This window comes from Manacus vitellinus, unplaced genomic scaffold, assembly GCF_001715985.3.
Source record: "Manacus vitellinus isolate BGI_N305 unplaced genomic scaffold, ASM171598v3 scaffold_12_pilon, whole genome shotgun sequence".
In the NCBI taxonomy this organism is placed as follows: Eukaryota; Metazoa; Chordata; class Aves; order Passeriformes; family Pipridae; genus Manacus; species Manacus vitellinus.
The window spans coordinates 14376199-14401846 of record NW_021938949.1 but is presented as its reverse complement, the minus strand read 5'-3'; the positions used below and the strand labels follow the sequence as shown (position 1 = coordinate 14401846).

Genomic DNA, 25648 nt, shown 5'->3' with positions numbered 1-25648 from the left:
TGATTGCACTGACTTAGTGACACGTGAAGGTTTTTCACAAGTGCTCCTAAGTGTGCTCTTCCCCTCCTTGATTATTTTGATAATGCACAGGAGAAAAAAAAAAAGAGGTTCACTTTTCTGCAAAGGTAACACTTTCAGTCACAAGTTTACACACTGTGAATAGTGTGTTTTCTGGGGGAATATTTCTAACTTTCCAACACAAAGAAATACGTAAAGATGCTATTTTCTGCTCTTCCTTTGCATCTTCCTCATCGTGAAGTGTATCAGGAACTGACTGCACTTCAGCCTACAAAAAAAGCAGAATATGAGAACTGCTAATTTGCCTCCAAGTAAAACCTGAGTGTGAGAACTAGGAACTACAGGGGCAGGCCTTGGCAAACACAGGGCACTGAGAGTCACATACTGCAGATTTTATTTTGCCCTACTTTTGGCAGGTGAACTGCAGACATGCCCAGTGAGAAGGGACGTGTGGAAATTCCTATGATTATGTATGAACCTCACCAGGATTCCTACAGGCAAGAACCCTCTGCACCAGAGTTCTGCAGCCAGGAGGGTAAGGAGGCTTCACCAGGGGGTTGGAAAGAGCATCTGATGGGGGTTGTGTGGCAAACTGATGGTTGGATCCTGAGCTGGATCATACAGGACCCAGCCTTGCCAGGACATGATGGGTTTAGAAAGCTTCTGTGCCAGAATATAAACCCCAGGGTTGGGGTAGGCAGGCTGGTGGGATCTCCTAATAAAAGCATCATTTAAAATGGCAATAAATATTTTTGTCCATCTAGTTAATAATTTTTCAAACTGCACATGCTTTATTGGGAAAGGAATTGCAGTTGTATCTCTACAATAATTTCATCTTATGAACGAGCAGATGTTCAGCCAGCAAACTTTGTACGTGGATGGGCTGTGTCTTGCTTAAACTGTCACCTACTTTTCCAGAGGACTGGCCTTTTCCCAAGCACTCCTGCTGACCAGAGCTGCCCTCCCTGGTTGAGTCAGTTCTGCCCCAGGCTCTGCAGGGGCGAACATCCCCTCCCCACGACTGAAGGGCTGACAATTCAGCTCAAAGACTTCGAGTGGGTGCCAACAGCTGCTGCTCTGCTGGGTTGGCTTTTCTCTCTGAAACCAGGCAGCGCTTTCACACCTACACAAGTATCTCACAACGCTCCTTTGTCTTCTGCCTCATTGAAAGACACACAGATATATTGTGATTGTACCTTTGTTACCTTCCTGCTCTTGAGGGAATTGACGTTTACCGGGCAGGACTGGAGAAAAAAAACAGAGTGGGAGGTCAGGTGGTGACTAATAAGGCTGGATGTGTCAGTACTGGGCCTCTAGAGGGGACTAATTTTCAGAGAATTTTACTCTGACCAGCTCTCTGTAAATATTTTTTGACTAGCCTCTTTCTAAACTCAGAAGAGATTAGAAGTTGGGGAGAAAAAGTCTCACTTGTGAGCTACTCAAGCAAGGGACAGGCACCCCACACATCTAATGCTGAGCTGCAGTGTCCTGTCCTTGTGCAGGAAGCAGGTCCTTCACAAAAACACACTGAGTGGTAACTCACTTGCACTAAGCACATTCCTTTCCTAGATCAGAAGGAAATTATTTAGTTCTTAGTTTTTTACAATTTTTTTTCTCCACAAATAACACCCCATTTAAAAAAAAAAACCCAAACAAAAAACTCCCTCAAAGCCAAAAACTGAACACCTCGCCACCACCATGAAACCCCAATGCCACTGTAAATCTCTACCACTCCTGGAAAGGCATTCAAGGAAACATTGCTAACTATTTTTCAAGTTTGCCATTGCATTTTGTCTCAGTCTGGAAAATTCCAGTTTTGTATCTCACTTTGTGTCCCTGTGGGCTTGACCAAACAGGACTTCTCATCAGACTGCCCTCCTGCTCCAGCCCAGATTAGTTTGATACCAGATAGTTTGATACCACCTCCACGCTATCTGGCTGCAAACCTTTTCACATGAATTTATTTTGAATTTCATTTATTCCACCTCAGGTAGGCTGACTGCATTCTTAACTTGTAAGATTAGTAAAAGACCTAAAAAAAACTTGAGGTCTCTTAGTCACCAACTTCCCTCTTCCTAAAAAACAAAAGGACTTTTTCCTAGAAAAAAAGAGTACAGTGCAATTACTGGGCTGGAAGCTCAGGGCAGATAAAGCTCAAACCAGAAAAAGGTTCTAAATACTAATAGCAAGGGTAGTTATCCCTGAAGTTAAAGGTAGGAGACAGCACCAATTGCCTGATGGCATTTGTCTGTTAGAAGCTGCTGTGATGAATTTCTTGTAATTACTGAAAAGGTTTGCACTCACATATTGCCCTGCTTTTCTTTGCACAGGGGGTTACGAGTTCCCTTCTCCCCCACCTTACTCCTACCGAGAAACCACCACCATCGAGCAGCCAGGTAAGTGCCAGGGGGCTGTGTTTCTGACAATGCCTGTGCTTCTCCATGCTAACAGAAGGGAAACAGTTCCAGTTCTAAAGTCAACAGAGAAAGTGGGAGTTTTCTGAGCCAATCACAATCTTGAAAATTTCCCTAGAAATGTTGGAAGATAAACTGAGAGACTCAGACTTGGTTTTCCAGCATTAGCCCATCTATAGAAGTACCCATTTTTTTTTAAAACCAGCTAGAAGCCAGGACTTTCAGAACAAATCATTTTAAGTCCAGTGTTTCTATTCTACTCACCTTTATGGAAGTGGAGAAGCTCAAAGGAGGTGCTTAGGAAAGGCTTCAAAGAATAGTCAATAACATCTCATACAGGAGGAAAGAAGATGTAATACATTTTTAAAAATCCCTAAGATCAGAAGGCAATTAAACTCAGCCATGCTATATCCTATCTATCCAACAGATGATACCTTCCCCACTCCTCAAGTTTTGCCTCAGGCTACAGTGTGAAGTTGTACCCTAAACTTGTTTAGGATCATTAAACCAGTATTTTTTTACTGAAAACATTTCTGAAAAAATATCCTTCGTGTACCTACAAGTGCCATGCCCTTCAGGGAGTCCAACAGTCAGGTTCAAACTGAGAAAACATGAGCCAGAGACTTTATTAACTGGGGACAGCACAAATGCCTGATGGCATTTGTATGTTAGAAGCTGCTTTGATGAATTTCTTGTAATTACTGAAAAGTTGATCCAGAAAGTTCCTCTATATCCTTCAAATCTCTTCTTCAGAGAAAACATGCATTTTCCTATTATTTTAAATATCAGAAGATAAACTCTCAGTGCCAGAGTACATCCATCAGTGGGTGGGGGTGGAGGCTGCCTGACTGTGGGGATTATCCCATGGGCCATTCCCTGGATATGTCCTTATCCAGGTAAACACTGGCTGTGTATCTTTGGGATACACAGAACAAGCAGTACAGTGATTCTTATGAATAAACCTGCAATTAATGGTAACACAGGTGCTGCATTAAGCCATGTTAAGAACCTACATTCTCCAACTGAGATTCTGTATCTTGGAAAGTATTTCTTGTGCTTCTAATTTTGCTGCTTCCCATTTCCCCTTGAACTCAAGTTTACTTGGTGTCTCAGCCCCCGATCATCGTAGCAGGGATCTTCTCAAGCAAACCAACATCCACAATATGTCCTTCCTGCCGCCAGCACATCACCACCCAGGTCACCTACAGACTGGGCAAGCTGTCCTTCCTCCTGTGCACCAGCCTGTGCATGGTTGGGTAAGCTTTCATGTACATTTTGCAGAGTGGCAGAAGGCTAAAAAAAGAGTAATTAAAAATAAAAGTTCTAGCTAGTGCTTATATAGACAGTTTGCCCTTCTCTACTTGATAAGAAGACATTCTGTCCATTCTAGATACAATCATCATGGCTACAGAGGATGCAAACCTGCTAAATTTAACCCAGTATGTTATTACTTTTCAAAAGACAAGCAAAAATTATTACAGCATTGCCTACTTCCCTACTGCAATTTAGGATCGGGCTCAGAATCAGATTAATGCATAAGATGTCAGCGGCGAAGAAGATTAATTTTTGGAAGATACTTTAAACATTAATAGACTTGGTAGAGAAGTGGATTTGTGCAGTGAAAAGACAGACAGAATAAGGCAGAGAAAAAGCACAGCTGTGGGCAGCAGAAAGAAAAGCCAGTGAATCATCTCTGTCCATCTCCCCTTTGGCTGTAGGTGCTGTTTTGGATGCTGCTTCGTACCTTTGTTTGTGAAGATCTTCAAGGACGCAGACCATTACTGCCCTTACTGCCAGTTTCACATTTATAGATACAAAAGACTGTAGAGACAAAGTTTATGCAACCAGATGATGTAAAGTGTCCATTTCCCAATGGCAAAAGATTCTACTCATAAAACTACTGCTAGAAAACATACAGAGGGGTATGTTTAGGTTCTGCAGCTCCCCTGCTGGTGAATCCACCTGGTAAACTCCAGTTTACCATCACATGGTGGGACTGACTTTAAAACAAAACCCTTGAAGACTAATTTACAGTGTCACTTGAACTTATGCTCTATTTGATTCGCTGCCCTGAGCTGTGAAGTTACCAGCTCTTGAGTACTTCAGCACTACTGCTCCTTCTCTCAGATCTCCAACCCAGCTGGACACAGACTCCTCTGGACCTGCCAACCCACCAGTACCCGAGAGGTTTGGACATGCACCTTTTGGAGAAGCACTCACCTTCTGTGCACTGGAACTGACTGGTCGGGATTTCATTTCTCTCTGCTCTTCTTCCTACGGGACCCACCCCTGCAGGGCTGTGGGTGGGACACTGTAGCTGATTATTTATTAACAAAATGCTAAGTTATGAGACTGTCTTTGCTCTGTTATAGACGAGGTAAGAAAATAAACCTGTTATTGTTAACAATGCTGGCAAAACATCTCCCGTCTGCATTGCTTCCATGACCCGCTGCACCCAGAGCAGGTCACACTGGGACACCCCTTTTACATTAACAAATCAAGATACAAAAGGCAAACACATAAAGAAGAAAAATCAGCAAGCACAGCTTGAAAAGAATCACCACAACCACAACACAAGGCCCTCATTCTACCTCTCTGCATTCCCACAGCAATGCATCATCTCCCAAACCGGGACTTAATAGAGACCTTAGACTTTACAGAGAACTTTTACAGTTCTCATTTAAAGTCACCTATCTTGTGAAATTAAATATCTCTAATTACACATAAAGAGGTGCCCAGACCCTGCTCAACACTGACTGCAGCAGCAGCTGCTGCTGCTTATTGCTTGCTGGAAAAACAAACAGAAGAGAAGAAACGCCCGCATATTTCAATGTTTTAACATCATAAATGCTTTTATGTTGGCGAGATGAGCGGCAGTGTCCCTGGGCTGCTCCCCTGCCCTGCTCTGGGCACAGGGCCTGCAATATGGGGCACTTTTTAGTGTCCAAACTTCCTCAGCCAAAACTTAACAGGACGGTGTTGGATCAAATGCCGTGTTTGGGCTGTTTTTTCAGCTTCAGCCACGAACCAGGCACGTCCCTCAGCAGCTGTTCGGGAGGTCAGTCCTTCAGTGGCCCCTCCGTGCAGGGGGCTGGGGGCACCTCCAACACCAACCCCTGGCCAGCAAGGGCAGGGGGGGACAGGGGACACCCAGCAGGGTCAGGGACACTGGAGAGGGTCAGGGGCACCAGGAAAGGTCAGGGACTGGGGCAGAGGAAGGGGATACCGGGTAGGGTCAGGGAACACCAGGCAGAGACAGGAAAGCTGGGCAGGGTCAGGGACACTGGACAGGGTCAGGGAACATCAGGCAGTGACAGGGGACAATGGGGAGGGTCAGGGACATCAGGCAGGGACAGGTACACTGGGCAGAGACAGGGACACTGGGGCAAGGTCAGGGGACAGCAGGCAGGATCAGGGATACCAGGGCAGGGACAGGGACAGTGGGGAGGGACAGGGGACACTGGGCAGGAACAGGGGACAGAGACAGGGACACAGGCAGGAGGACACCAGGCAGAGACAGTGGCACTGGGCAGGGACAGGGGACACTGGGCAGGGGTACCACTGTCTCCTCTCCTCCATCACCTGGCACTTCCACACAGCGAGGGTAGGTCTGAACGGGGGTGTTGGATGCTGTGGGTGTGAAGGTGGCCATAGAAATGAGCTCCTGGAATGGCACTGCCCACCAGCCCCGTCAATCCTAAACCACCCAGCACTGTCTGCACTGCAAACCACCTGTACTGAGCTGGCCCCACATCTCAGAATGGACAAACCCATCTCAGAATCCCACATCTCAGAATGGACAAACCCATCTCAGAATGGACAAACCGCTCCTACTGAGCCGGTCCCACGTTTTAGCTAAACTAGGGGGGGTATGTGCACTGCTTTTTGCTTCAACAAGTACAGAACTCCAGCAAGTATACAACTCCAGTCTGCAGACTGAGACACAAAAAAAGCACACTTGTATCAATATAAGTAAAAACTGTTAAACAACTACTTTCCCTGTCCTACACGACACCCAGACCCAGCACCCCCCAGCCTCCTCAACCCAGGCCTTCACTTGGTACCAAGGGTCAGTAACTCTCCCTCCTCTGGTCACCCAACCTCCTCTGACCTGATGGAAAATATTTCCACAACCATCACCCCCACAGGCAGCCATGCAGATGTCAGCCCAACAGGTTTTGTACCATTTCACACATTTTTTTAAGATGTTAAGATTCTTCTCCATTTTAAAATCTGGCTGTGAACAGCAAGCTTTGCCATTAAGTAGTGGTAAATAACACATCAAGTTGGTAACATTTACCAGGAAGGGTGCAAACCCCAAACCTACATGAATATACAAAGAAATTATATATATATATATGATTTAAGATGTGCAGGAGGTATTTAACAGTAGTTAGGACATTTTTACACCACTATTTACAGGTACAATAGTTTACACAAATATTTAATAAAAAAATAAAGGCTTCCAGGCACAGCCTGGAGGTTAGCAAATTTAATTTGCTGCTGTGCTTGGTACACAGCATTACCTGGAACAGAAATTAAGTTGAACACAGATTTGAAGCCAGATTTGGACATATCAGATGTGAACACTTTCCCTTTTTCTGACCCTAAAGACCAGGTGGGTTTAAAAGCCAAGAGTAAATGACACCTCACTGCTCACACACCAAACATCAACACTCTCCACCTCAAAATCCAAATGTTTTCGTTCCTTTGAGAAAAAAGGAGGGTTCAAAACTTGGAAATTGATGTGCAAGTCAGCATTTACCTTCTGGCCAGCTCTTCCTACACTATGAATGTCATTCCTGACACACAAGTTGTCTGAATTTTGCAAAACTTACCTATTTGATCTAGCCAAAATCACCTTGACTTCTGAGCGACCCATCCACTGCCACTCCCAACCCTTTTCCAAAATGAAGGCACGAGACACCGATGCAGTGTTTTACCCCGGGCTATTTTATTTACAATATATACAAGTTCCTACAGAAAACGATTTTCTCACAGAGGATATTAAATAGCAAAACCACGGCGTAGCTTAGCTCTGGGCACGGCCGCCTGCAGCCAGCACGGCGCCTCGGGCTGCTCCGAGCTCCGGGGGGATGCCGGGCGGGATGTTGGGTGGGATGCCAGGCGGGATGCAGGCAGGATGCCGGGCAGGATGCCGGGCAGGATGCTGGCACAGCTCCGGAGGGGCAGCGGCTGAGGTAGATCCATTATGCGGGAGGCACTCGCGCTCTGCTCATCGGCCGGGCCCTCCGACGCCTCCTGCGGCAGCACTGACTTGTCCCTTGTGGTACAAAGGGTGCTGGAGCTGGCTGTCACTCTCTAGGCAGCAGCTATGTCACCGGTGTGATTTGCTCAGATTTCACAGAATGCTTTGGACTCCTTTAGGATAAAAGGCACTATGTAAATCTACAGGAACAACGCTTGCTATTGGCAGAGGGAGGATTCGGATGGGCCGTTAACATCGTGTTGCTCTGATGCTTTGTACCATGAAATTACATCCTTATTGCTTAACACTTATATTACCATTAGCTGGATTTAATGCATTCACTGTCTATTATCCAGATAGATCCAAAATCTGAATAAGGAAATGGAAAGCATGGCAATTTTGAAGACTGTGTTCTTGTAAATTTTTTAGAATGAACTAAACAAACATACTGCACCTGAGAAAACCTCCTGTCTTCCTCTTCTCTTCATAGGTGTGTTTCCACATTTGAATAACAAGTTTACTTGTGCTCCAAAAAAAATTTTTTTTTTTTTTTCATAAAATCCTTCAGTTACTGAAAACTGCATATGGAATGCCTCCAAGTATGGACTTCTTCAAACTAGTGTGGGAGTAGCACAAATACTGCAGCACATAAAGTCTAGTCATCTAAAAACCAAAAGGCACCCAAAATCTACTTTGTTAGCGGCATTTTCTTCTGAAATAGGAAGGATTGTGGTTTCTTAGGATATTCCCTAAAAGCTGCCAACATCCCATAAATTAATGTGAAAACGTAGTGACATTCATATACAAGCTCAATTTTATATCAGTCTACCATAACACTAAATTCACAAAATATAATTAGGGCTTACTACTGCTGACCAGAGCCTCTGATTTCACAGAAATAGTCTGAAAACAAATCCTGACATATAGTGAAAGTCTGTAGAGACAATCCAAGTACCAGTAAAACCACCACTTGGACGCTGTAATTCTCACCAGCTTGATGGAAATACAAACCAAAGGAAAACTTCCCCCACTTAAGGCATGCCAGTCAAGCACTTCCCTCTATCCCTAACTTACACACTCAGAGACAAAAAAAAGTAAACAACTAGTTTGCTTTGACTGGAAATAAGAAACAGTTAAAAGCACTGCAAGATACAAACTAAAAAGAAAACCAAACATAGCTAAAACTTGCACTTTCTGTTTTGGTTATGAATACAGGGAACACATTACGGAGGGAACCTATTACTCTATGAAGAGACCTTACCTTTAGAGACTCCAGATTTCACTTTACACCATTTATAATATTAGACTTGAGAATCTGGACCACAAAATTTTGTACAGGCAGGCAGAGTCCAGTCTACCACGAAGACTCTACTACAAGCTTTACAAATGAACTAGTAAAATAATTTTTCCATTTGTCATTTGTACATGGCTCCTTCCTGGAAAACCTTTTATTTGTTAAGCTCAAATGTGACTAGTTAGGAGGTAAAAAAACCAAAACACAAAAAAAACCTCCAAAACCCAAAACTATTAGACAGAAAACCCCACAAAGTTTCCCCAAAACAACCAATGAGGATTATACAATTGTCAACACTTAAGGAAAAAAACCACACCTTTAGCAAAAATCTCACGAACGAAAACGTTTCCCAAAACTCTATTTCCAAGGAGAGGAGAAATCTTCTTCAATGTCCATGTCATCACTCATCGAAAAAAATTTTATAGAAAATTTTATTCAACATACAACATTTTCCAGCAAAAAAAGGCAATATACAGGAAGAGGAGTTGTACACTGCGGCTACAGAAACAAAATAAAATACTGGAAAAGAATGTAAAATTAAGTGTGAATTGCTGATTCTATCTTTACTGCACTCAAAACTAGACACGCGGCTGGCATTAGCTCCAAAAGAAAAGGAAGCAGTCTGGGGACTGAAATAAAACTACACACAATGAATATCAACATCAGTGAAATTCACTTGCAGACTCACCCAATAAAATTAACCTCCAAGTGTTAAATTGTACATGTTCATTCATTAAATATACAATTTCTTTTTTCTGTTTTTTTTTCTTCTTTTTTCTGTTTTTTTTTCCTCCTTTTTTATACAAAGTCAACAGCTTACTAAACACTAGTGAGCATGCCCTCTGTGCTAAAAGGCTAGTTCTTGTGTTTTCCCCATCTCTTCCCATGGTAACTAAATTAATGATATTTATAATCTTTTCACTTGCTTTTGCCAACTTTTGAGTGTCATTCTATTTGCCAGAAGATGGCATAATAAATTGCAACAGTATTTATCAATGGTTTGAAAATTTCATCAAAAGACCCAAATATCTCTTTTTTTTAGGACTCAGGGCATCCACTTGGCAAAATGGGATGCAAAGTATTGACTAAATTAAATGAAAACTAGTTTATTAAAAAAGATTCTATGAAGCTGGAGGAGACAAAAATCCCAAATAAGTGCCAACAATGTACACAATGAAGTAGAGATTGCTATTTATTGATGATGTGAGTTTGTTTTTTTTTTTTGCATTTACAAATGCACAAAAATGTCATTTAAAGTATAACTGAAGGAAATAAATCTGATGTGAGTCTAAACATAAGACTTACTAGCTGCAGTGATGGTGAACACCACACTGGGAAGGGCAGCCAGTCAGCTTATGCCATCTATAAACGTACTACAGACAAATAATTTTGCCAATGTCAACTGTTCTACTAAACTCTTCCCTCATTATGCTGACAATTGCCTTGCATTACGTTTACCATAAAATAACTCTCATTGGCATCCAAGCTTTTATAAAAACACCTTCATTTTGCTCAAAAAGGGCAGTCAATAGATACAGAGAAGCCAAACTGAACAGCCTCAACAAAATAAAATTAACATCAGCAGCAAATCCTCTTGCTGAAGACTTCAGATATAGTGCACGTGTACCAAAGTTCTACAGTTGTTAAAAAGGTGCACACACACACTTATTTTTGTCCCTTGCCTTGACAATCTGGTTAAGTAAGTCAGTTATGGATTTTAATAGCTTTTTCAAGGTAAGTGTAGCGACTTCTCTTTGGGGCTTTATTGAAATGGTCAAGCCCTAGCCATGGCCTTGGATGAGACATGTTGCCTAGAAAAGAAAAGAGAAAAACATTATTGAAGTTTTAAGACTACACTGGAACATTTCTGTTACACAAACTACTTCTGTGTGCCCTGTTCACAGTTTGCTGGGAATCACAGGGGAGGGAAGGAGGCTGCAGAACAGCCCTGCAGTCCACAGCCAACAGGGCACTTTCCTGACCAACAATACATTTTACAGTTGTTTCTGGATCAGGCAGCTGTTTTGTCCCTTCTTCAGTCACTTACAGGTGTTTACAGCAGTGAACTGTGTGCTAAAGCAAGAAAACTACTGTTAAAACCTATGGCCACAGGCATATCGAGTACCAGCTTTCACCCAAGTGCTGAGCCTGTTTCAAACAGGGAGGTTTCCATCATCAAAATGTGGCAACCTACAGCATTCACTCTATTGTAAGTTATCTCTGCTATTTTAAGCTAATCCTATCACCTGGTTAAAGTGGGAATATTTGTTAAATTCATGTAAAATGGAAATAATGTTAATGAACAAAACGTGTAACTGACCCTCCTCTTTATTTTCTGAGAAGAAACTGTAGTCATATTTAGATTGCAAAGAAAACATACAGACTGTTTCACTTGTTCAACCTAATATGATTTTTTCTACTGCTAATTTTCATGAAAAGCCACAGTCCACACCCTTCTTGCAAATGGAAGAAATACTTTTCTAAGATGTCCTCAATTCAGAGCATCACATGGTCTTTGAAGTGAAATGATAAAGGCAGAAACTAAAGAGTCCTCCAGCAAGAAAAGCACACTCTTACATTCAAAGCCATCAACTGCAACCACTAAAGCATAAAACCCTTGACCTTGTTCATTGCCTGCATCTGCTTTTTGGGATCGATTTTCCTCAATCAAAATTATTTGGTTTTTTGCTTAACGTAACGGTCAATGTCAAATAAAAAGAGAATTGCCAATCTTACTCGAATGTTTTTACAGGAAAAAATTAAGTCCTACATGGCTAGTGCCAGCACAATCATTTCTATAGTGCACCTTGGCAAAAGCAGAGAGACACCATTGACATCAGCTATGTCAGATTGAGAAATGCCAGACCTTTGGTTCCATCAGTCCACCATGTGTTAGAATTTGGTATTTGTACAAATTAATTCTACCAAAGTGTATTATATCAAAGGGGTAACTTCTCATGACCTCTAAAACCTTTTATTCTTATATTCCCTACAATTCCTACAAATGGTTCAAGTTTTCCCTTTTCCCCTTTCTGACATGTTCTGTACTTTTGCCCTGGTTAGTTTTTTGTGTTGTTTTGGCAATAGTGGTTCTTCCTTGCTCACAAAGTCTGACAGTTTGTTTCAGACTATTGCCTTTCCCTCCCAGATCCAAAAGAAATGACTCCCAGAAAACAACCAGGACTCTGCTTGCTCTGGGCACACCAGAGAGAGTTTATGTGTCCATGGAGAAATGTCCACCTCAAAGTTCATCTTCCAGAGACTCCTCACAAGTAGTGCAGAGAGAGAGGTCCCTCCAGTGACACACTCCTGGGCTCACACAACTTGTGCAGCTGTGAGTGGAGGCACTCACAGTTTTGGCAAATCCCCTCACAGCCATAAACCCAGCTGTGCAACACAGACAACAAGAGGACTTTATGCTGGGTTCCTGCAAAGTACTCAGTAATACTACAGGTCTAACCCTCTGCAGGTTTTGACATAAATGGACAGTTACAGGATTTCTTTACAAGTGTCACATAAATCCAGAGCACAGCTGGAAAAAATAGGAGGAAGCCTGACCCTAGCAAAACCTACTAACAAAAACCAGAGTTCCTAATTGTCAGAAAAATAGAACTGCAGAGAGCAAGTTGTCCTCAAACTTGTTCCTACTAGACAGAGCAGCTCACAAAGAGGAACACTCAGCTAAGCTAGGGCAAAAAAACCCCATGAATTAAAGGTTTTCAATGGATCCCCGACTGTGGATTCAAAGGGGCCATTCCCAATTGTAACACTCAAAAGAGGAAAAGAAGAGATTTAGATTAGATGTTAGGAAGAAATTCTGTACTCAGAGAGTGGTGAGACACTGGCACAGGTTGCCAGAGAAGCTGTGGATGCCCCACCCTTGGAAGAGTTCAAGGCCAGGCTGGACGGGGCTTGGAGCAACTTGGTCTAGTGGGTGGCATCCCTGCCCAGGGAGGGAGTTGGAATGAGATTGTCTTTTAAGGTGCCTTCCAGCCCAAACCATTCTATGATTCTATGAAAAGACTACTGTGGTGGAATTCCTGAAGGATTAATCTGGTTTCTCCCATGTGTAAATTCCTCAGAGAACAGATCTTTAAATATCAGTCAAGCAAACAAGATGGCAGACCATCCAGAGACAAACGTAGAACAGAGCTGCATTTGTAGCTTGGGGAATCATCTCTTAGGAAAAGAAAATCAAACCAGCATCTTATTCATAACATATGTAATGTTCTTGTTAAGATTTTTCAGATTCATTGCAGATATCAAGATATCAAGAATGAACAAGTATCATTCCATAAGGATCAAATGTTCAAGGGAGCAGATGGACAATAACGATAAGGTGCAAGTGACACTGTAATTCACTTCTGTCAAGTGTGATATACTGATATTTGACCCATTTGGTCACTCAAATGCAATCTTTTAACTCTCAAGGAAACAGATTATTTAGTTACTTATATGCCTATAAAGTACATATCCTCAGACTAACATATACAATTAACACTGCTCCCTGTGCATGCAAGTGTATATAAATACTTGATTGGTTACTACATATAACCTAGGTCATGAACAAAGAGTTTCTGCATCCTGAGTTAAGGATAATCACTTTTTAACAACTGGCAGAGCAACTTCAGCAAGTCAAAAGAATAGTGAAGTTGTCTAAAAACTTACCAGGTTGGGACTCAAAATCTTTCAAGTTCACTTCATACTCATCTTCATTGAGATACTGGTGTCGGCCCATCATTACAATGGCAAATTTAAACTGTGAAAAGAAAAGGGAAAAAAACAACTGGTAGGACACCACACTAAAATAAAGCTTCAAATCTAAGTTCATAGTATAACTCACAGCTGGTTATAAGTCATATTCTTTAGGGGTTGTAAAAGGCCAACGTATAAGAAAAGAAAAAAGTCTTCACAATGATGGTGGTGCTGTTATAAAATACAGCGTCCAGGACGTGGCAGAATTCCCATCCTTGGGAGCTTACAAAGTGCAGTGAGGTAAAACCCTGCACACAACCTGACTTTGAGCCAAGTTCTGCTCTGAGCAGGGATGTGAAGTGGGGGTGGCCTCTAGAGGTCCCACACCAGCTACACTTTTCTGGGTCGCTTCAATGTCTTGCTGAGTATCTCTCTTGATGCAGCACAGAAACACTACCCCTACCCATCCTACCTAATTATTCTTAGAAAAAGCATAATTTCAGTCAAGCAATCGTTCTATCAATCAAAACCTACACTTATCCCAAGTCTGTGGTTTGCATACTTATTAAAATAAACTCATTTAGGGTCTACAGTCAGCAGTAAAAACTCTCCTAACTTGAAATTACCTTTTCAAATTCTTTTTCTTGTATGTCCAGCATTGTCTGAATCCGCTTCATAACCTCTCTGAAGTGTTCACCCTAATAATTACAACAAGATTTTTAATGTCAAAAAATCTAGGAAAAACAAGGGAAGCTGCTAATATTTCCTGCTTTGAGCTTCATTGAAATATTTTGCCTTAATCTCTCTGTTAATTCACAAAATTACACAAATGTCAACATCATTCAGTACCATATGGAACAACAGCAGGCAACCTGCTATAAATTCAGCAACTTTAAGTTAAAAACTTAACTTTTAACTTTTTTTAACTTTTAACTTAAGTTAAAAGTCTTATTGATTCATCATAATGCAAATTGCCCCATAAAGTGACCAGGCATTGCCAGTGACATGTGCAAGTCAGGTTAAAGTTAAAAATCAAAGACAGAAAATAAGCAGCAAAACAGGAATTTTGGGGGAAAAAAAAACCAAACCCACAACATATTCTTGCTAAGCATATTGCTACTTTTTGTAGTATGTTTCTGCTCACTGTCTGTGTAAACTGCCCAAAAAAGTGATGAATGGATACCATCAACTTAAAGATGAATAATATGTATCACCTGTCATACACAAAGAACTGCAGTGCAAATGGTTTCCACCAGAAATCACTATAAAAGGTTTACTCTACAGTGATCAAAAATATGGAAATTAGTAAAATTCTATGAGGTAGAGAGATGTGGATGCATTCCTTATTGGCAAATCTTTAAAGGCAGGTAATTTTCATACAAACTAATATACATGAGCCAGAAAAAGTTTAGAAGCAAATGGTCGAGTGCCCCCAGAAATACACTTTGATATTAAAAGGATCAGTGTGACATTCAACTGGAGCAGCACCACAGAAAAACCTGAGAATTTAAATTAAGCTTTCCAAATTAGCTTTCACTCTTGTATTAACTTCCAGCCCTAGAAGATAAAGCACATCAAATTACAGAAGTTATGAAATGCAAAGTCATCTCAGAAAAAGAGCTGAAGAAAATAACCTCATTTTCCATAATCACCTGTCTCAGTAAGAAGCTGAACAACCACGGCCTGTTCAACTTTTGCCAACAAGTTCACACTGCAGTTACTAAAGTGGTATTGGAAATAGGGTTCTGTGTTTGTTGGGGGGTTCTGCAGGGGGTTGGGGAATGAGGTAGTACTGATTTAACAGCATTAAAAGTCCTTGTCTGAGGCCAAATACCTGCTTTCTGGATATTGCACGGGCTCACTGAAACACTGAACAATCTGTACATGCAAAAGGGAACTGAGATGGTGAATGATTTAACCATAAAAAGGCAGAGCCAGGGCAGAACATCCTATACAGGTATTTTCCTATACACTTGTGACACTAATCCATTTCTTTGACAGTACTTTAACAAAACATCATCAGTACAATCCCACAGGGAGAAAAAGGAAGGCACACTGTACCTGGTGTATCCTCAGCAAGAATGGAATTCCAAATGTCCCAAAAACCTCTTTGTGGAAATGTGCCACTGTGATTAGCATCTCATTTTCTTTATCTATATCTACCTGGTCCAGAGGAATTTCCTAGATCCAGACACAGAATTAGGACTGCAATCAGCTAAACTTCCCCCAAAAGTACCTTATTAAGTAACTAAAAGCATTTTTGATGTCTTGTTACCGATGTAAAACAATTCTATTTAAAAACAATTAAAGGAACCATGTTGTTTGACAGTCTTTTTACAAGAGTCTTCATTACAATCTACATTGGAAACTTTTTTTTTTTGTAATTTCTGATCTTTCAAGCAGGTCAATAGATCTGAATGATGAAAGAAAAAAAATCACACTAAGTAACAAAATTTGCCTCAGGAAGCTCAAACTTCACAGATAAGGACACAAAGTCTTCTAGAATATTTAAGTTTATACTATGGAAGTGGGTTCTAAGAATAAACATTTATATCACAAACCTTGGAATTATTGCCAAGATACTAAATGTCCTATGGACAGGCCATTGCCAGGCCCTCACATATTGTTATAATAAGCATGTATAAAAAATTAAGAATGAAATAATTATAGGGAAGCAGATGAACAAACAAGGATCCTTTTAGAAGGACTACCTTTAAAAATACATATATATTATCATGTAATCTAACTTGCTGCAGGCATCACAGTATTTGAAAATCGAAATCTAGAAAAAGAGAATTCCCACTTGAGAGGGTTTCCTCTCTCAAAGTCAAGTTGCAAAGTTTCTTTAAGAGAATTTATTTACCTCTATTCGAAACGTTCGACTTGTGGCAGGTGACAAACACTCTAACAGCTCATCTTCCTGATGGACACCAATTATTTTGTAACTTACAATTTCTAGCAGCCTTAAAATAAACAAACAGGAAAAGCATTTTTAAAAAGCAAAATTAAAAACCCCAAAACAATGCAACATTTCTTCCACAAACCTTGAGAAAGATTAGTGCAGTCAGGATGTAAAGTGATGCTACTTCTTTCTTTGTAAAACTTTAAATTCAGTCTTTAGTAAAAATTAAGCAGTAAAGCTACAAGAGCTTAAATTACTTCTGGCTCATGGCAAAAAAGCCAGTACATGCCATTACAAAACAAGGCTTTTTAATATAGATTGCTTAAAAAATTCTCTTTACATGACCTCACTTTTAACTCCTGTAACTCCCAAGAAATGAATAGTATGAAATCTTGAATTGGAAACAATTATTAAATTGTGAGCTAACAAATGCAATTGATGAAACTTATGCCTCTCAAGGACATAACTTTATGAAATACAAAATAAATAATTGCATACAATTTATATTCATATAAATTTATATATAACTCTTTTTAACAGTGGGAATCTGGAAGCTTTTTATTTTTAACACAGTATCAGACTTAATTTGTTAATAATACTTTCTACAGTATTTTAAATTCTATGGATATTTTTCTGCATAAAATCCACGTGATCACATAAAAAGAAATCAAAATCCTCCAGCTTTACCTTAATTTCCCTGAACCTTTTTCAGAGAGTTCTACAACTTTTTTACATTCTTCTAACAGGTCCCGCACACACCCATGCTTATCTGGATATACTGTTATTTCCTGGGGAATTTGAAACACAAAAATCATTAGAAAATCTGAAAATGGAAAAAAATCCACATTAAAACACAGAACAGGCTGGATTCTTCACTTCATCCAAAATTCACCTGTAAAAGACAACAATTACTAAAAATAACACCTATGTTATCTTCAAAAATTTTTGTTAACAGACACAATTTTTTTTCTTTGTGGGTTTTTTCTTGTTGTTTGGTTAGAGTTTTTTTACATAAGGTACAACTTTGTTCTAATTTTATGTTATTCAGGGACAGTGTGTGACCCATAACCACAGCCATACCACTTTTGACACAGAAACAACAGCAAGTGCCTCACTCACCTCTTCCCTAAACTGGCTATTTAGCCATATGCATTTAAAACTTCTTCTGTTTTCAAAATCAGTTATTTTCATTTTGAGCTAAAGAAAGAAAAGAAAAACACTTTAGGCATACTTTGAATAGGGCAGAATGATTTTTTTTTTAACTCACACCAGTAAAAATAAAAGACTCTTACCTGTTGATAGTAGAGTTTTTTCGGTTGCCTAGGCTTGAAGAACTGCAGAAGATCTCTTAAAGTACCTTCATAATTATGTCTAAGAGGATTACCAGGGCCATCCCTATAACTACAGAAGGAAAGAGGAAAAACATGAGTGTGTTTTCCCAATCCATCTCTCCAAAATCCATCACTGCTCAGTAAATGGAAGCACCAAGAACACTTTTATTGCTGGCTTCCAGTTTCACATAATTGCTACCACAGCCTAAGCAGCACAACATACAGAGCTTTAGTGATTTTTAAACACAGCTGAGCTGTGGGAACAGAAAAACCATTCACTGTGTGTGTCAACTCTCTTGGATGTTTACAAGCTCACCCTCAGTGCTGCAGGGTGGCAGACCTGCATTCCTCTGGAATTACTGGTATGGCAGCACATGCTTTAGACTGTGGAAGGCTAATTTGCAGAGCCACATGACACAGCAAATTCCACAGTGACCACAGCACTGTAAACTACAAAGAGCTACTCAAATTCCAAGTCTCCTTGATGAGGAAGGGAGATACCCTCAGGTAACTAAAGAGCAACCTACACTTACATGAATACAAAAATATGTAAGCTTTGTGGGTGCATTATTCCTGCAGCACATACAGATAGCTACCAATACACTGTTTTCTGCTAGTTTTACACAGACTCAAATCTAGTGCCTAGATTTTAACCAGAAATATCCCTCTGAGCACCTGTGAACTTGCTAAATTGTTGTCATCTTCATAAAACCTCGTTTGCAGGGAGGGAAGAGGGGGGAAATCATTGAAGTACCTCCTGCATTTCAACTTGTAAGATCAGTAAAACTACTGCTTTTATGTGTACTTGTTTCTGCTCTCCTCCATTCTAGAAGTCTGGATTCACTGAAACAGCACTTGAATTAGCTCAGTAATTTATCCCATGACATAAGGCTTTGAATTAATGATTTTTTTCAGTGATACTTACTGGAACTCTTCTAAAACATGCAGCTCTTTGAGGCTCTAGAGCCAGACACTGCAATATTCAAACTGCCTCTGCAACCTGCTGCACATTCCAGAATGGTGACATCTTATTGGCAAAGAATCAGTTAAAAATCTGGAAAAGGCTACAAAGTAACTGCTACCTACCTATATTTGGGGCTAAATCTTTTAAGGAATAGTTTAGACACAGAACACTAAGGAATTCATCTTACCCTTGGGACTTGAAAAACTGTAATAGCATTGGATCCGTGTTAAGTCTTTGCGCGACTGTCTTTGCAACCTGAAAACAAATTTGGGGTAAGTTCTGAATTATTTCAGACAGTTATGACATTGCTCTACAATCATACACTCAATTCAATCCAAGACAAGAACATTATGTTACTGACATTCTGAGAGAAACCCACTGTCTACCCCTCCAAGGCTAAATAAACTAGTGCTGTCAGCTTCTGAACGGTTGACACAGAATAAGATATACTATGAAAAAAATGAGGAAACTGTTTTATTACAATAAATCACTGTCACCCAAATGCCACAAAATCCACAACAATAACTCTATTCCTCTGCTTGTTTGGTTGAATTTGTTGTTTGGTTGCTTTTTGCTGTTGGTTTGTTTTGGTTTTCATTTTTTTTAATTATAGTATTATTAGGGGAATAAGTAAGACTTGCTCTTTGAAGATTCCCACTCCTTTAATTCACTCCAAGGAAGTTAGCTTGCTTGGAGTGAATTAAAGTAATAACACCACATTATTCCCATATTTCACAGCATTGCCTCACAGAAGGCATGGGCATTCTCTGTCCATTTTTGCCTTACCAAACTATAAAGACCTTATACTTCAAGTGGAAAGAAAATAAGAGAGGACAACTGGCCAAAAGGCAGACAGTGAGAACAGGATAGCAAAAGTCATCTCTGACTTTGCCTGTGTATGCAGGTGCTCAAAGTTTCTGCCTCTGGTGACAGAAAATAAACTGTCTGGTTTTAAGTGATAATTCTGACACTGACAAAAGCAGCTGAAGAAGAACTGTAGGGAGTCAAATCTACTCAGGTTCTTAATAGATCAGACCAACTTAATTTCATTTTTTTAAAGTTTCAATGTCCAGTTTTCCTCATCTCAACACCCCATGTCACTCTTTATGAACACCACAGGTTTGATCTGTTAGTGTCACTGAGCATTAAACTGCATTGTGTGAAGAAAGCAATACAGTTTGGTCTACAAAATGAATATTGTTGGTGATACAAGCACAATATAGGTATCAGTAGATTCCCAAGGTACTTTCCTTCTAATAGCTAAATTTTACATGTCACTTCAAAAGCAAATGCATAAATTCATTAGAATATGATTTCCCTGACAGAGCAGAATGCCCTACCAAGAAAGAATCCTATTATCAAATAACTCATTATTAACAAAACTGGGGAGTTTAGAGCATTTTCCTCTCACAAGCCTTGATGGCTTCCTTAAATTTTTCATGACCACAATGCAAATGGTGCACAAGAACAGACCTACTCTTTTCTAAAGGTAATATAATACCTTTAGAATATATAGGTATATATATATATAGGTGTGTGTATATATATGTATAGAATATAAAGGTAATATAATACCTTTATAATGCACTTGTGAAGGATTGCAAAAGAACAAGGAAACGAAAGCAGAGAAACAGGGCACGTGCCTGAAAGTAATTCATCCTATTGGATAAAGTAACAACAAAGCCTGGGTCGTTGGGGATGGTTTTATCACAGAAAATGACATCCACACGATGGTAGAGGTCTCGGAAGTATTCCTTGGCTGTTGGTAGTTCGCTGTTATCATTTTCTGGGTCATCCCTACAAGAGCAAACAGATGATAACACCATTACATATCACACTGTTACGCACACAAACAGTTTGGGCTTTTAGAAACATGTTCTACAGTAAGTCAGCAACAGCTGAGAGATACAGAGCTAAAGTTTAGAAACCTTTTTAGAGAGCCACCACTCGTACACAGTAGGACTAATGCAGTCAGCAGTGACCCAGAGCCCTGTGCAGTGCAAGGCCCATCGCCCTCACCTGCTGCACTCCCTCTTGGCAGCCTGGCCATACCCTGGATCCTGTGGTTCCACAGCACCATTCCAGCAGGAGCCATCCCTCCCTCCCACCCTGGCACATCAGTGTGTGTCTGTATTGATGCTGCACAGCTTTCCACATACCCCTGTATCAATTGCTTTGCACAGAGACCAGATGTACAACAGCATTCCTTGGCCCACAGAAGCAGAGCAGTGGGCACAGAGGCTGGTTTGGGTCACTCCTGACTGGTACCCCAACTTCTCAGCAGAGAAATAGCACCAGGGTACAAGCTGTGCACTTACCCAGGAGTCAGCAGCCAGCCAAAGGTGCATAACACCAACTGGGTCAACTGGGAATGCGAGTTCCATGGCATGACATGAGAAATACATTCATCTCACATAATCTGGGATAAGAGTGCTGAAGATAGACTAGCTGGCTTCCACCCACTGTCAGCCCATGGAGAGAAACACAGCAACACAGTTGGGTGTGACCATCAGCAGTGAGAGCATAGAAATGCTGATTTATAGCCCTGACAAGATTATGAAAGATCCCTTTGATGGGTACAAGATGCAGGAGTTCCCCTTTTGCCTCAGAGAAAACTCCAGCTGAAACACCAGTACACCTACAAGCTGGATATGCTCAGGCAAACTGGGAGCATCTCCTCACCGCAGACCAGGACACCAGTAAGGAACTAACTGTGAGTGTCAGTAAAAAGGGAGAAAGGGAAAGCAGTTTAGTTCAGTTCTAGGCTGAAAGGAGCTCCAAGCCAAGAGCCTTGTACAGTGGGCATGGTACTGAGCCCGAGGTCTGAAATGCTGGAAGGCTCTTTGGTATCCGAGTTGCAGTGGTTCCACTAAAAAGCTGCACAAATCAAATGCATTCCTGACCCATTCTCTGTCATATTAGGACCTATTTCAGGCTGTTAGTTTCCTAAACTAGGATGAAACCTTCTTTTCCTTAATAATATGGCATGTGATAATTAAAGTACTACCAATATTTTTTCACTTCCCTTTTGAATAAACAAATGAGAACTGCTGAGAGCATATCTACTGTTGGAACATAATACTTTGCTCTTGTTAAAAATGCTTAGTTAAAGGAAATTCTGCTTTCAAAATGAACCAGGTGATTTAATTGCAATGATAATTGCCCCCTTAAAATACATACTTCTGAAACACTATGATGTCGCCATCCATGAGTTCATCCAGAGCTTTATCAAGAGATACATCATAGTCTTGAATCCTTTCTGTTAAATTGGGTTTAACTTCCTGCAATAAAGAACAAAAATTATTGATCACAGAACAAACAAAAGACAAAAATAAAGGTCACAATAGTGCAGAAATCTTCATGTAAGGTAACTTGTATCTCCTTTTAACTGAAAAAAATGTGTGTGTATATATATGTGTCTGTATATATATATACACACACACAAATTAAATGTAATCTTAGCTAGAGTACAGATAGATCTAATTGCTATTGATAAAACTGGCTGCTCATTTTTACCTTTGGAATCTCACTCAAATTGTCCTAATTTTCAAAACTATTTTATCATTATGCTGATAATGTTTTTTAATTAATTTTTTCCAAAATTAATTTTCTACTGATTCAGCTTCCAGAAAAAAAAAAAAAAAAAGAGAATCCCAACAAAGCCATAATGAAAATGCATGTATTATAAAATATCTATATGCATGTTACATAATTATACTCGTAGGGTGGGATAAAAGCACCTGTCTAAGCAAACTGGAATCAAACTGTTACCCTGCCCTGCCCAGAGCAGGAGCACCTGACAGTTTGCTCTTTAGGATGGCAGTGTGTGTGCTGCCCTGGAACCACCAGAGAGAGCAGCAGGACTGCTAAAAAAATTCCCAATAAAAACCCAGTTCCTTGTTCTCACTCTAGCCAGGACTTTGCCTTGGCAAGATCTGCATCTTCAGCACTAAATAAATGCAGCAGTTCTGAAGCTTTACTATTTGTGTATTTGGGCAGAAACAAGCTAGTGGAGTAAGGATTTTGTTTGCAGACTTCTGACTTAGGGAAGGAAGGAGAAGATGCAGCATTTTTTCTCAGCTTCACTGCCTAAGGGGGGCACTGAAAATACAATGGTCAATAACATCAGCAACATTAGCTGCTCTTACATGGCAACAGAGATTTAGCACAACTAAGCTACTCGTGTAGGTCTTCATGGAGAGATTTTTTTTTGGTTTTTAAAGCCTCACACTTCCAGCTGTTTAATATTAAATCTGTTTTGAAGTTAACTATCTGCTACTCTCTTGCAGCACTATAGACTTCAAAGCTACAGGTCACAGTGCTGATGGTTTATAAATCATCACAAGCAACTTTTTTAATGAATAAAGCTTCTTTTTCTTTAGTCATAGCATGTAAAAGACAAAGAAGTAGAGAAAGTCTGTCAATGCAAACCTCATAGAGGATAAGGTTAGTTTCTTGTGGAAATCCTGCTCTCTCACACATAACTGGAAGTAAGTCACCTGTTGGGAAAAAAAAAGAAGGAATGTGAAACACGTTGCAGTAACTGCTAATGAGACCAACCACAGAAAGGAGAGAACCTATTTTGCTACCCTGGAGAGATGGTTTTACAATGCCTAAGAAAGAGCCTTCCAGGTTAAAGCTTCCCTTGTTGACATCCAACCCAGAAACATATTTTAAGGTTTCCTTCTACTTCATTTGGACAACAACAATATATGTGAAAGACCATTCAAGAGATGAAATAACACCACTCCTTCCCAGAGAAAAATTTAATATCTTAAAATAAAAAATTAGAAAATATGTACAAGCCAATAAAATGAAAAACTGAAGTATTTTTACTCAGTGGATATTTGCTGAATTCCTTAAGTGGACCCATATGAAAATCAAGGCTGACACCCAATCCAGTCTCAGCAGCTGCTCAAGCTGCCATAGTGAAAGACTGCAGAGGAATTATTTTAAAAGCTATTGCAGGAGTATATTTCCCCAAATCCTTGAAACAGAAGGGAAAACCCCTGAACTGGAAAGCCATATCAAATCACAAAGCTTTACAACAAGTCTGAAAGGGCTGTTTATGTTCAGCAACATCTGGTGAGTACAGCAAACCTGTAACCAACAATTAACTGACCACCAGCAGTGACATGCTCAGTCCTGCAGAAAGTGTCACTGACACAGCATGGGGAAGAAAACTGTCAGGATCTGGGTTAAATAACAATCTGTTTCTGTGATAGAAACATTACTAAAAGAAAAAATACGTGCAACCTACTGTCTTTAAAAGCCTTTGGTTATTTCAAAGAATCTGAATTTCAGAACTCACGTATTTTACAGGATATAGGGGTGTAGATATGTCCACAATAATTCAAACTCCGAGTCTTCGGATCATACATCTTCAGAAACAACATCACATCATCTACAAAGTAAGGAACAAGACTTAATTTTAAGTAAGGGTTGGGGCAGGGAGGGGGGAAGGAGATCACCTAGATATTTTTCTTTACACACTAATAAGTATGTGTCTTTGATTTAATTATTTAATGCCCTTAAAATATAAATATATATATATAAATTTATTTAGTGAGAGTGTAAAAACATGCAAAGTCTGTCTTACACTTCAAGAGAAATGAAGGAAAAACTGCATGAGAAAAACTAATTTCAGCACTGTTTGATGGTTACATCAACGACATCCTTGAAGAAAGGAGTGTACAATGTTTTTGGAGATATACCCAAAACAGAAGTATTTTGTATTTAGGGAAGGTTTAGCCCATCTGCTTACGATCTTTATCAAACTTGGGTAATGTTGCTCCAGTAGCAGCCATCTCTGGATCTACTGTTTCCAAAAATATTGTCCAAGGATTCTCATTGTCACTGAGTTCAATCATCTATGTAGAAAGATGTGAAAGAAGAAAAAAAAAAAGGTCTCTGGAGAACATAATACAAACTGATATCTGCATTTAATCAGACACAAGAAGTTTATGACATTCTATGAGTGGGAGAGTTTTGGGGTTTTTACAGTTGTGTTAAAGGCAGTTTATGAAGAGAAACAAATACAGATACAAAACCACTAAAAGTTAAACAAAGCAGTAATGATTGGTTTTATTTAAAACAAAACCTCTTTCATTTAAAAATGTACCTACAGCTACCTTTATTATGGCAAGAACATTATTTCATGTTAGAAGTAACACAACAGTGACAGGGCAGAAACCAATCACTGTTTTCTGTGGTATTTAGACACAGTGTTTCATATTTTAAGCAACACATTTCATTAAATCCAGACTTTTTGCTCAAATAACTGAGGACTCAAAAAGATACTTCTGTTTTAAATCTAACATTAAAAATCATCATCATCATACTTTTTTTCATGGAAGAAAAATCATGCACCACATTCCTGCTTCCTATCCAAATTAATCCACTAAATCTCAAATCTGTTTAAGTATCAAACTTTACCAGATACAGTGAAATTAATTTTAAAGTTAATACCCTGAAAAAAACTGATTTCCCAAACTTAGATATTTTTAATGAGAACTAAAAATCATGAATGATGGACAGAAAAAAAATGTCCTCTATCAGTGACTATTTACCGTTTTATTGCCATCTGCTTCATTATCCAACATTGCAGGTCTTTTTGTTCCATTACTTCTTGCTTGCATTGGCCATAATCTGATTTGATCCTGGGGAAATCCCTAAAATAAATAAAAAACGTGTCAGGAAACTAAAACAAAGCAAGGAAAAAAGGCTAAGATACTTCTATTAAACCCAAACAGATCTTTTGTGTTAAGGTCTAAATTATGACTGCTGGAGAAGACAAGGGCTATGAAGCAACCATAATGTCA

The 25648-nt window shown here is 39.8% G+C and overlaps 2 protein-coding genes across 2 annotated transcripts in view; one reads left to right on the top strand and one right to left on the bottom strand.

Moving 5' to 3' along the window:
* Nucleotides 1-447: 447 nt before the first annotated feature.
* Nucleotides 448-4408, top strand: LITAFD (LITAF domain containing). Its single transcript, XM_018067662.1, has 4 exons — nucleotides 448-553; nucleotides 2349-2414; nucleotides 3529-3688; nucleotides 4151-4408. Exons 1-4 carry the CDS (start codon nucleotides 448-450, stop codon nucleotides 4257-4259), a joined length of 441 nt encoding a protein of 146 aa, XP_017923151.1. The 3' UTR covers nucleotides 4260-4408.
* A 4939-nt stretch (nucleotides 4409-9347) lies between these two features.
* Nucleotides 9348-25648, bottom strand: part of USP7 (ubiquitin specific peptidase 7) — a 39655-nt gene continuing 23354 nt past the window's right edge. Inside the window, exons 16-30 of the mRNA XM_029957758.1 lie at nucleotides 25397-25498; nucleotides 24592-24697; nucleotides 24139-24231; nucleotides 23259-23326; nucleotides 22008-22108; nucleotides 20471-20624; nucleotides 19015-19082; nucleotides 17825-17933; nucleotides 17652-17729; nucleotides 17220-17320; nucleotides 16494-16593; nucleotides 15692-15811; nucleotides 14257-14328; nucleotides 13604-13694; nucleotides 9348-10746 (exon numbers count right to left, since the gene is read on the bottom strand). Coding sequence (XP_029813618.1) covers nucleotides 10640-10746; nucleotides 13604-13694; nucleotides 14257-14328; nucleotides 15692-15811; nucleotides 16494-16593; nucleotides 17220-17320; nucleotides 17652-17729; nucleotides 17825-17933; nucleotides 19015-19082; nucleotides 20471-20624; nucleotides 22008-22108; nucleotides 23259-23326; nucleotides 24139-24231; nucleotides 24592-24697; nucleotides 25397-25498 — 1470 coding nt within the window. The 3' untranslated portion in view covers nucleotides 9348-10639. The remainder of the gene's footprint in view (nucleotides 10747-13603; nucleotides 13695-14256; nucleotides 14329-15691; nucleotides 15812-16493; nucleotides 16594-17219; nucleotides 17321-17651; nucleotides 17730-17824; nucleotides 17934-19014; nucleotides 19083-20470; nucleotides 20625-22007; nucleotides 22109-23258; nucleotides 23327-24138; nucleotides 24232-24591; nucleotides 24698-25396; nucleotides 25499-25648) is intronic.

Excerpts from the sequence above, each read along its gene's own strand:
- LITAFD (XM_018067662.1), top strand. The coding sequence starts at position 448 with ATGCCCAGTGAGAAGGGACGTGTGGAAATTCCTATGATTATGTATGAA. Across the intron at positions 554-2,348 it reads AGAGTTCTGCAGCCAGGAGG|GGGGTTACGAGTTCCCTTCT; the intron begins GTAAGGAGGCTT and ends TTCTTTGCACAG. Across the intron at positions 2,415-3,528 it reads CACCACCATCGAGCAGCCAG|TTTACTTGGTGTCTCAGCCC; the intron begins GTAAGTGCCAGG and ends CTTGAACTCAAG.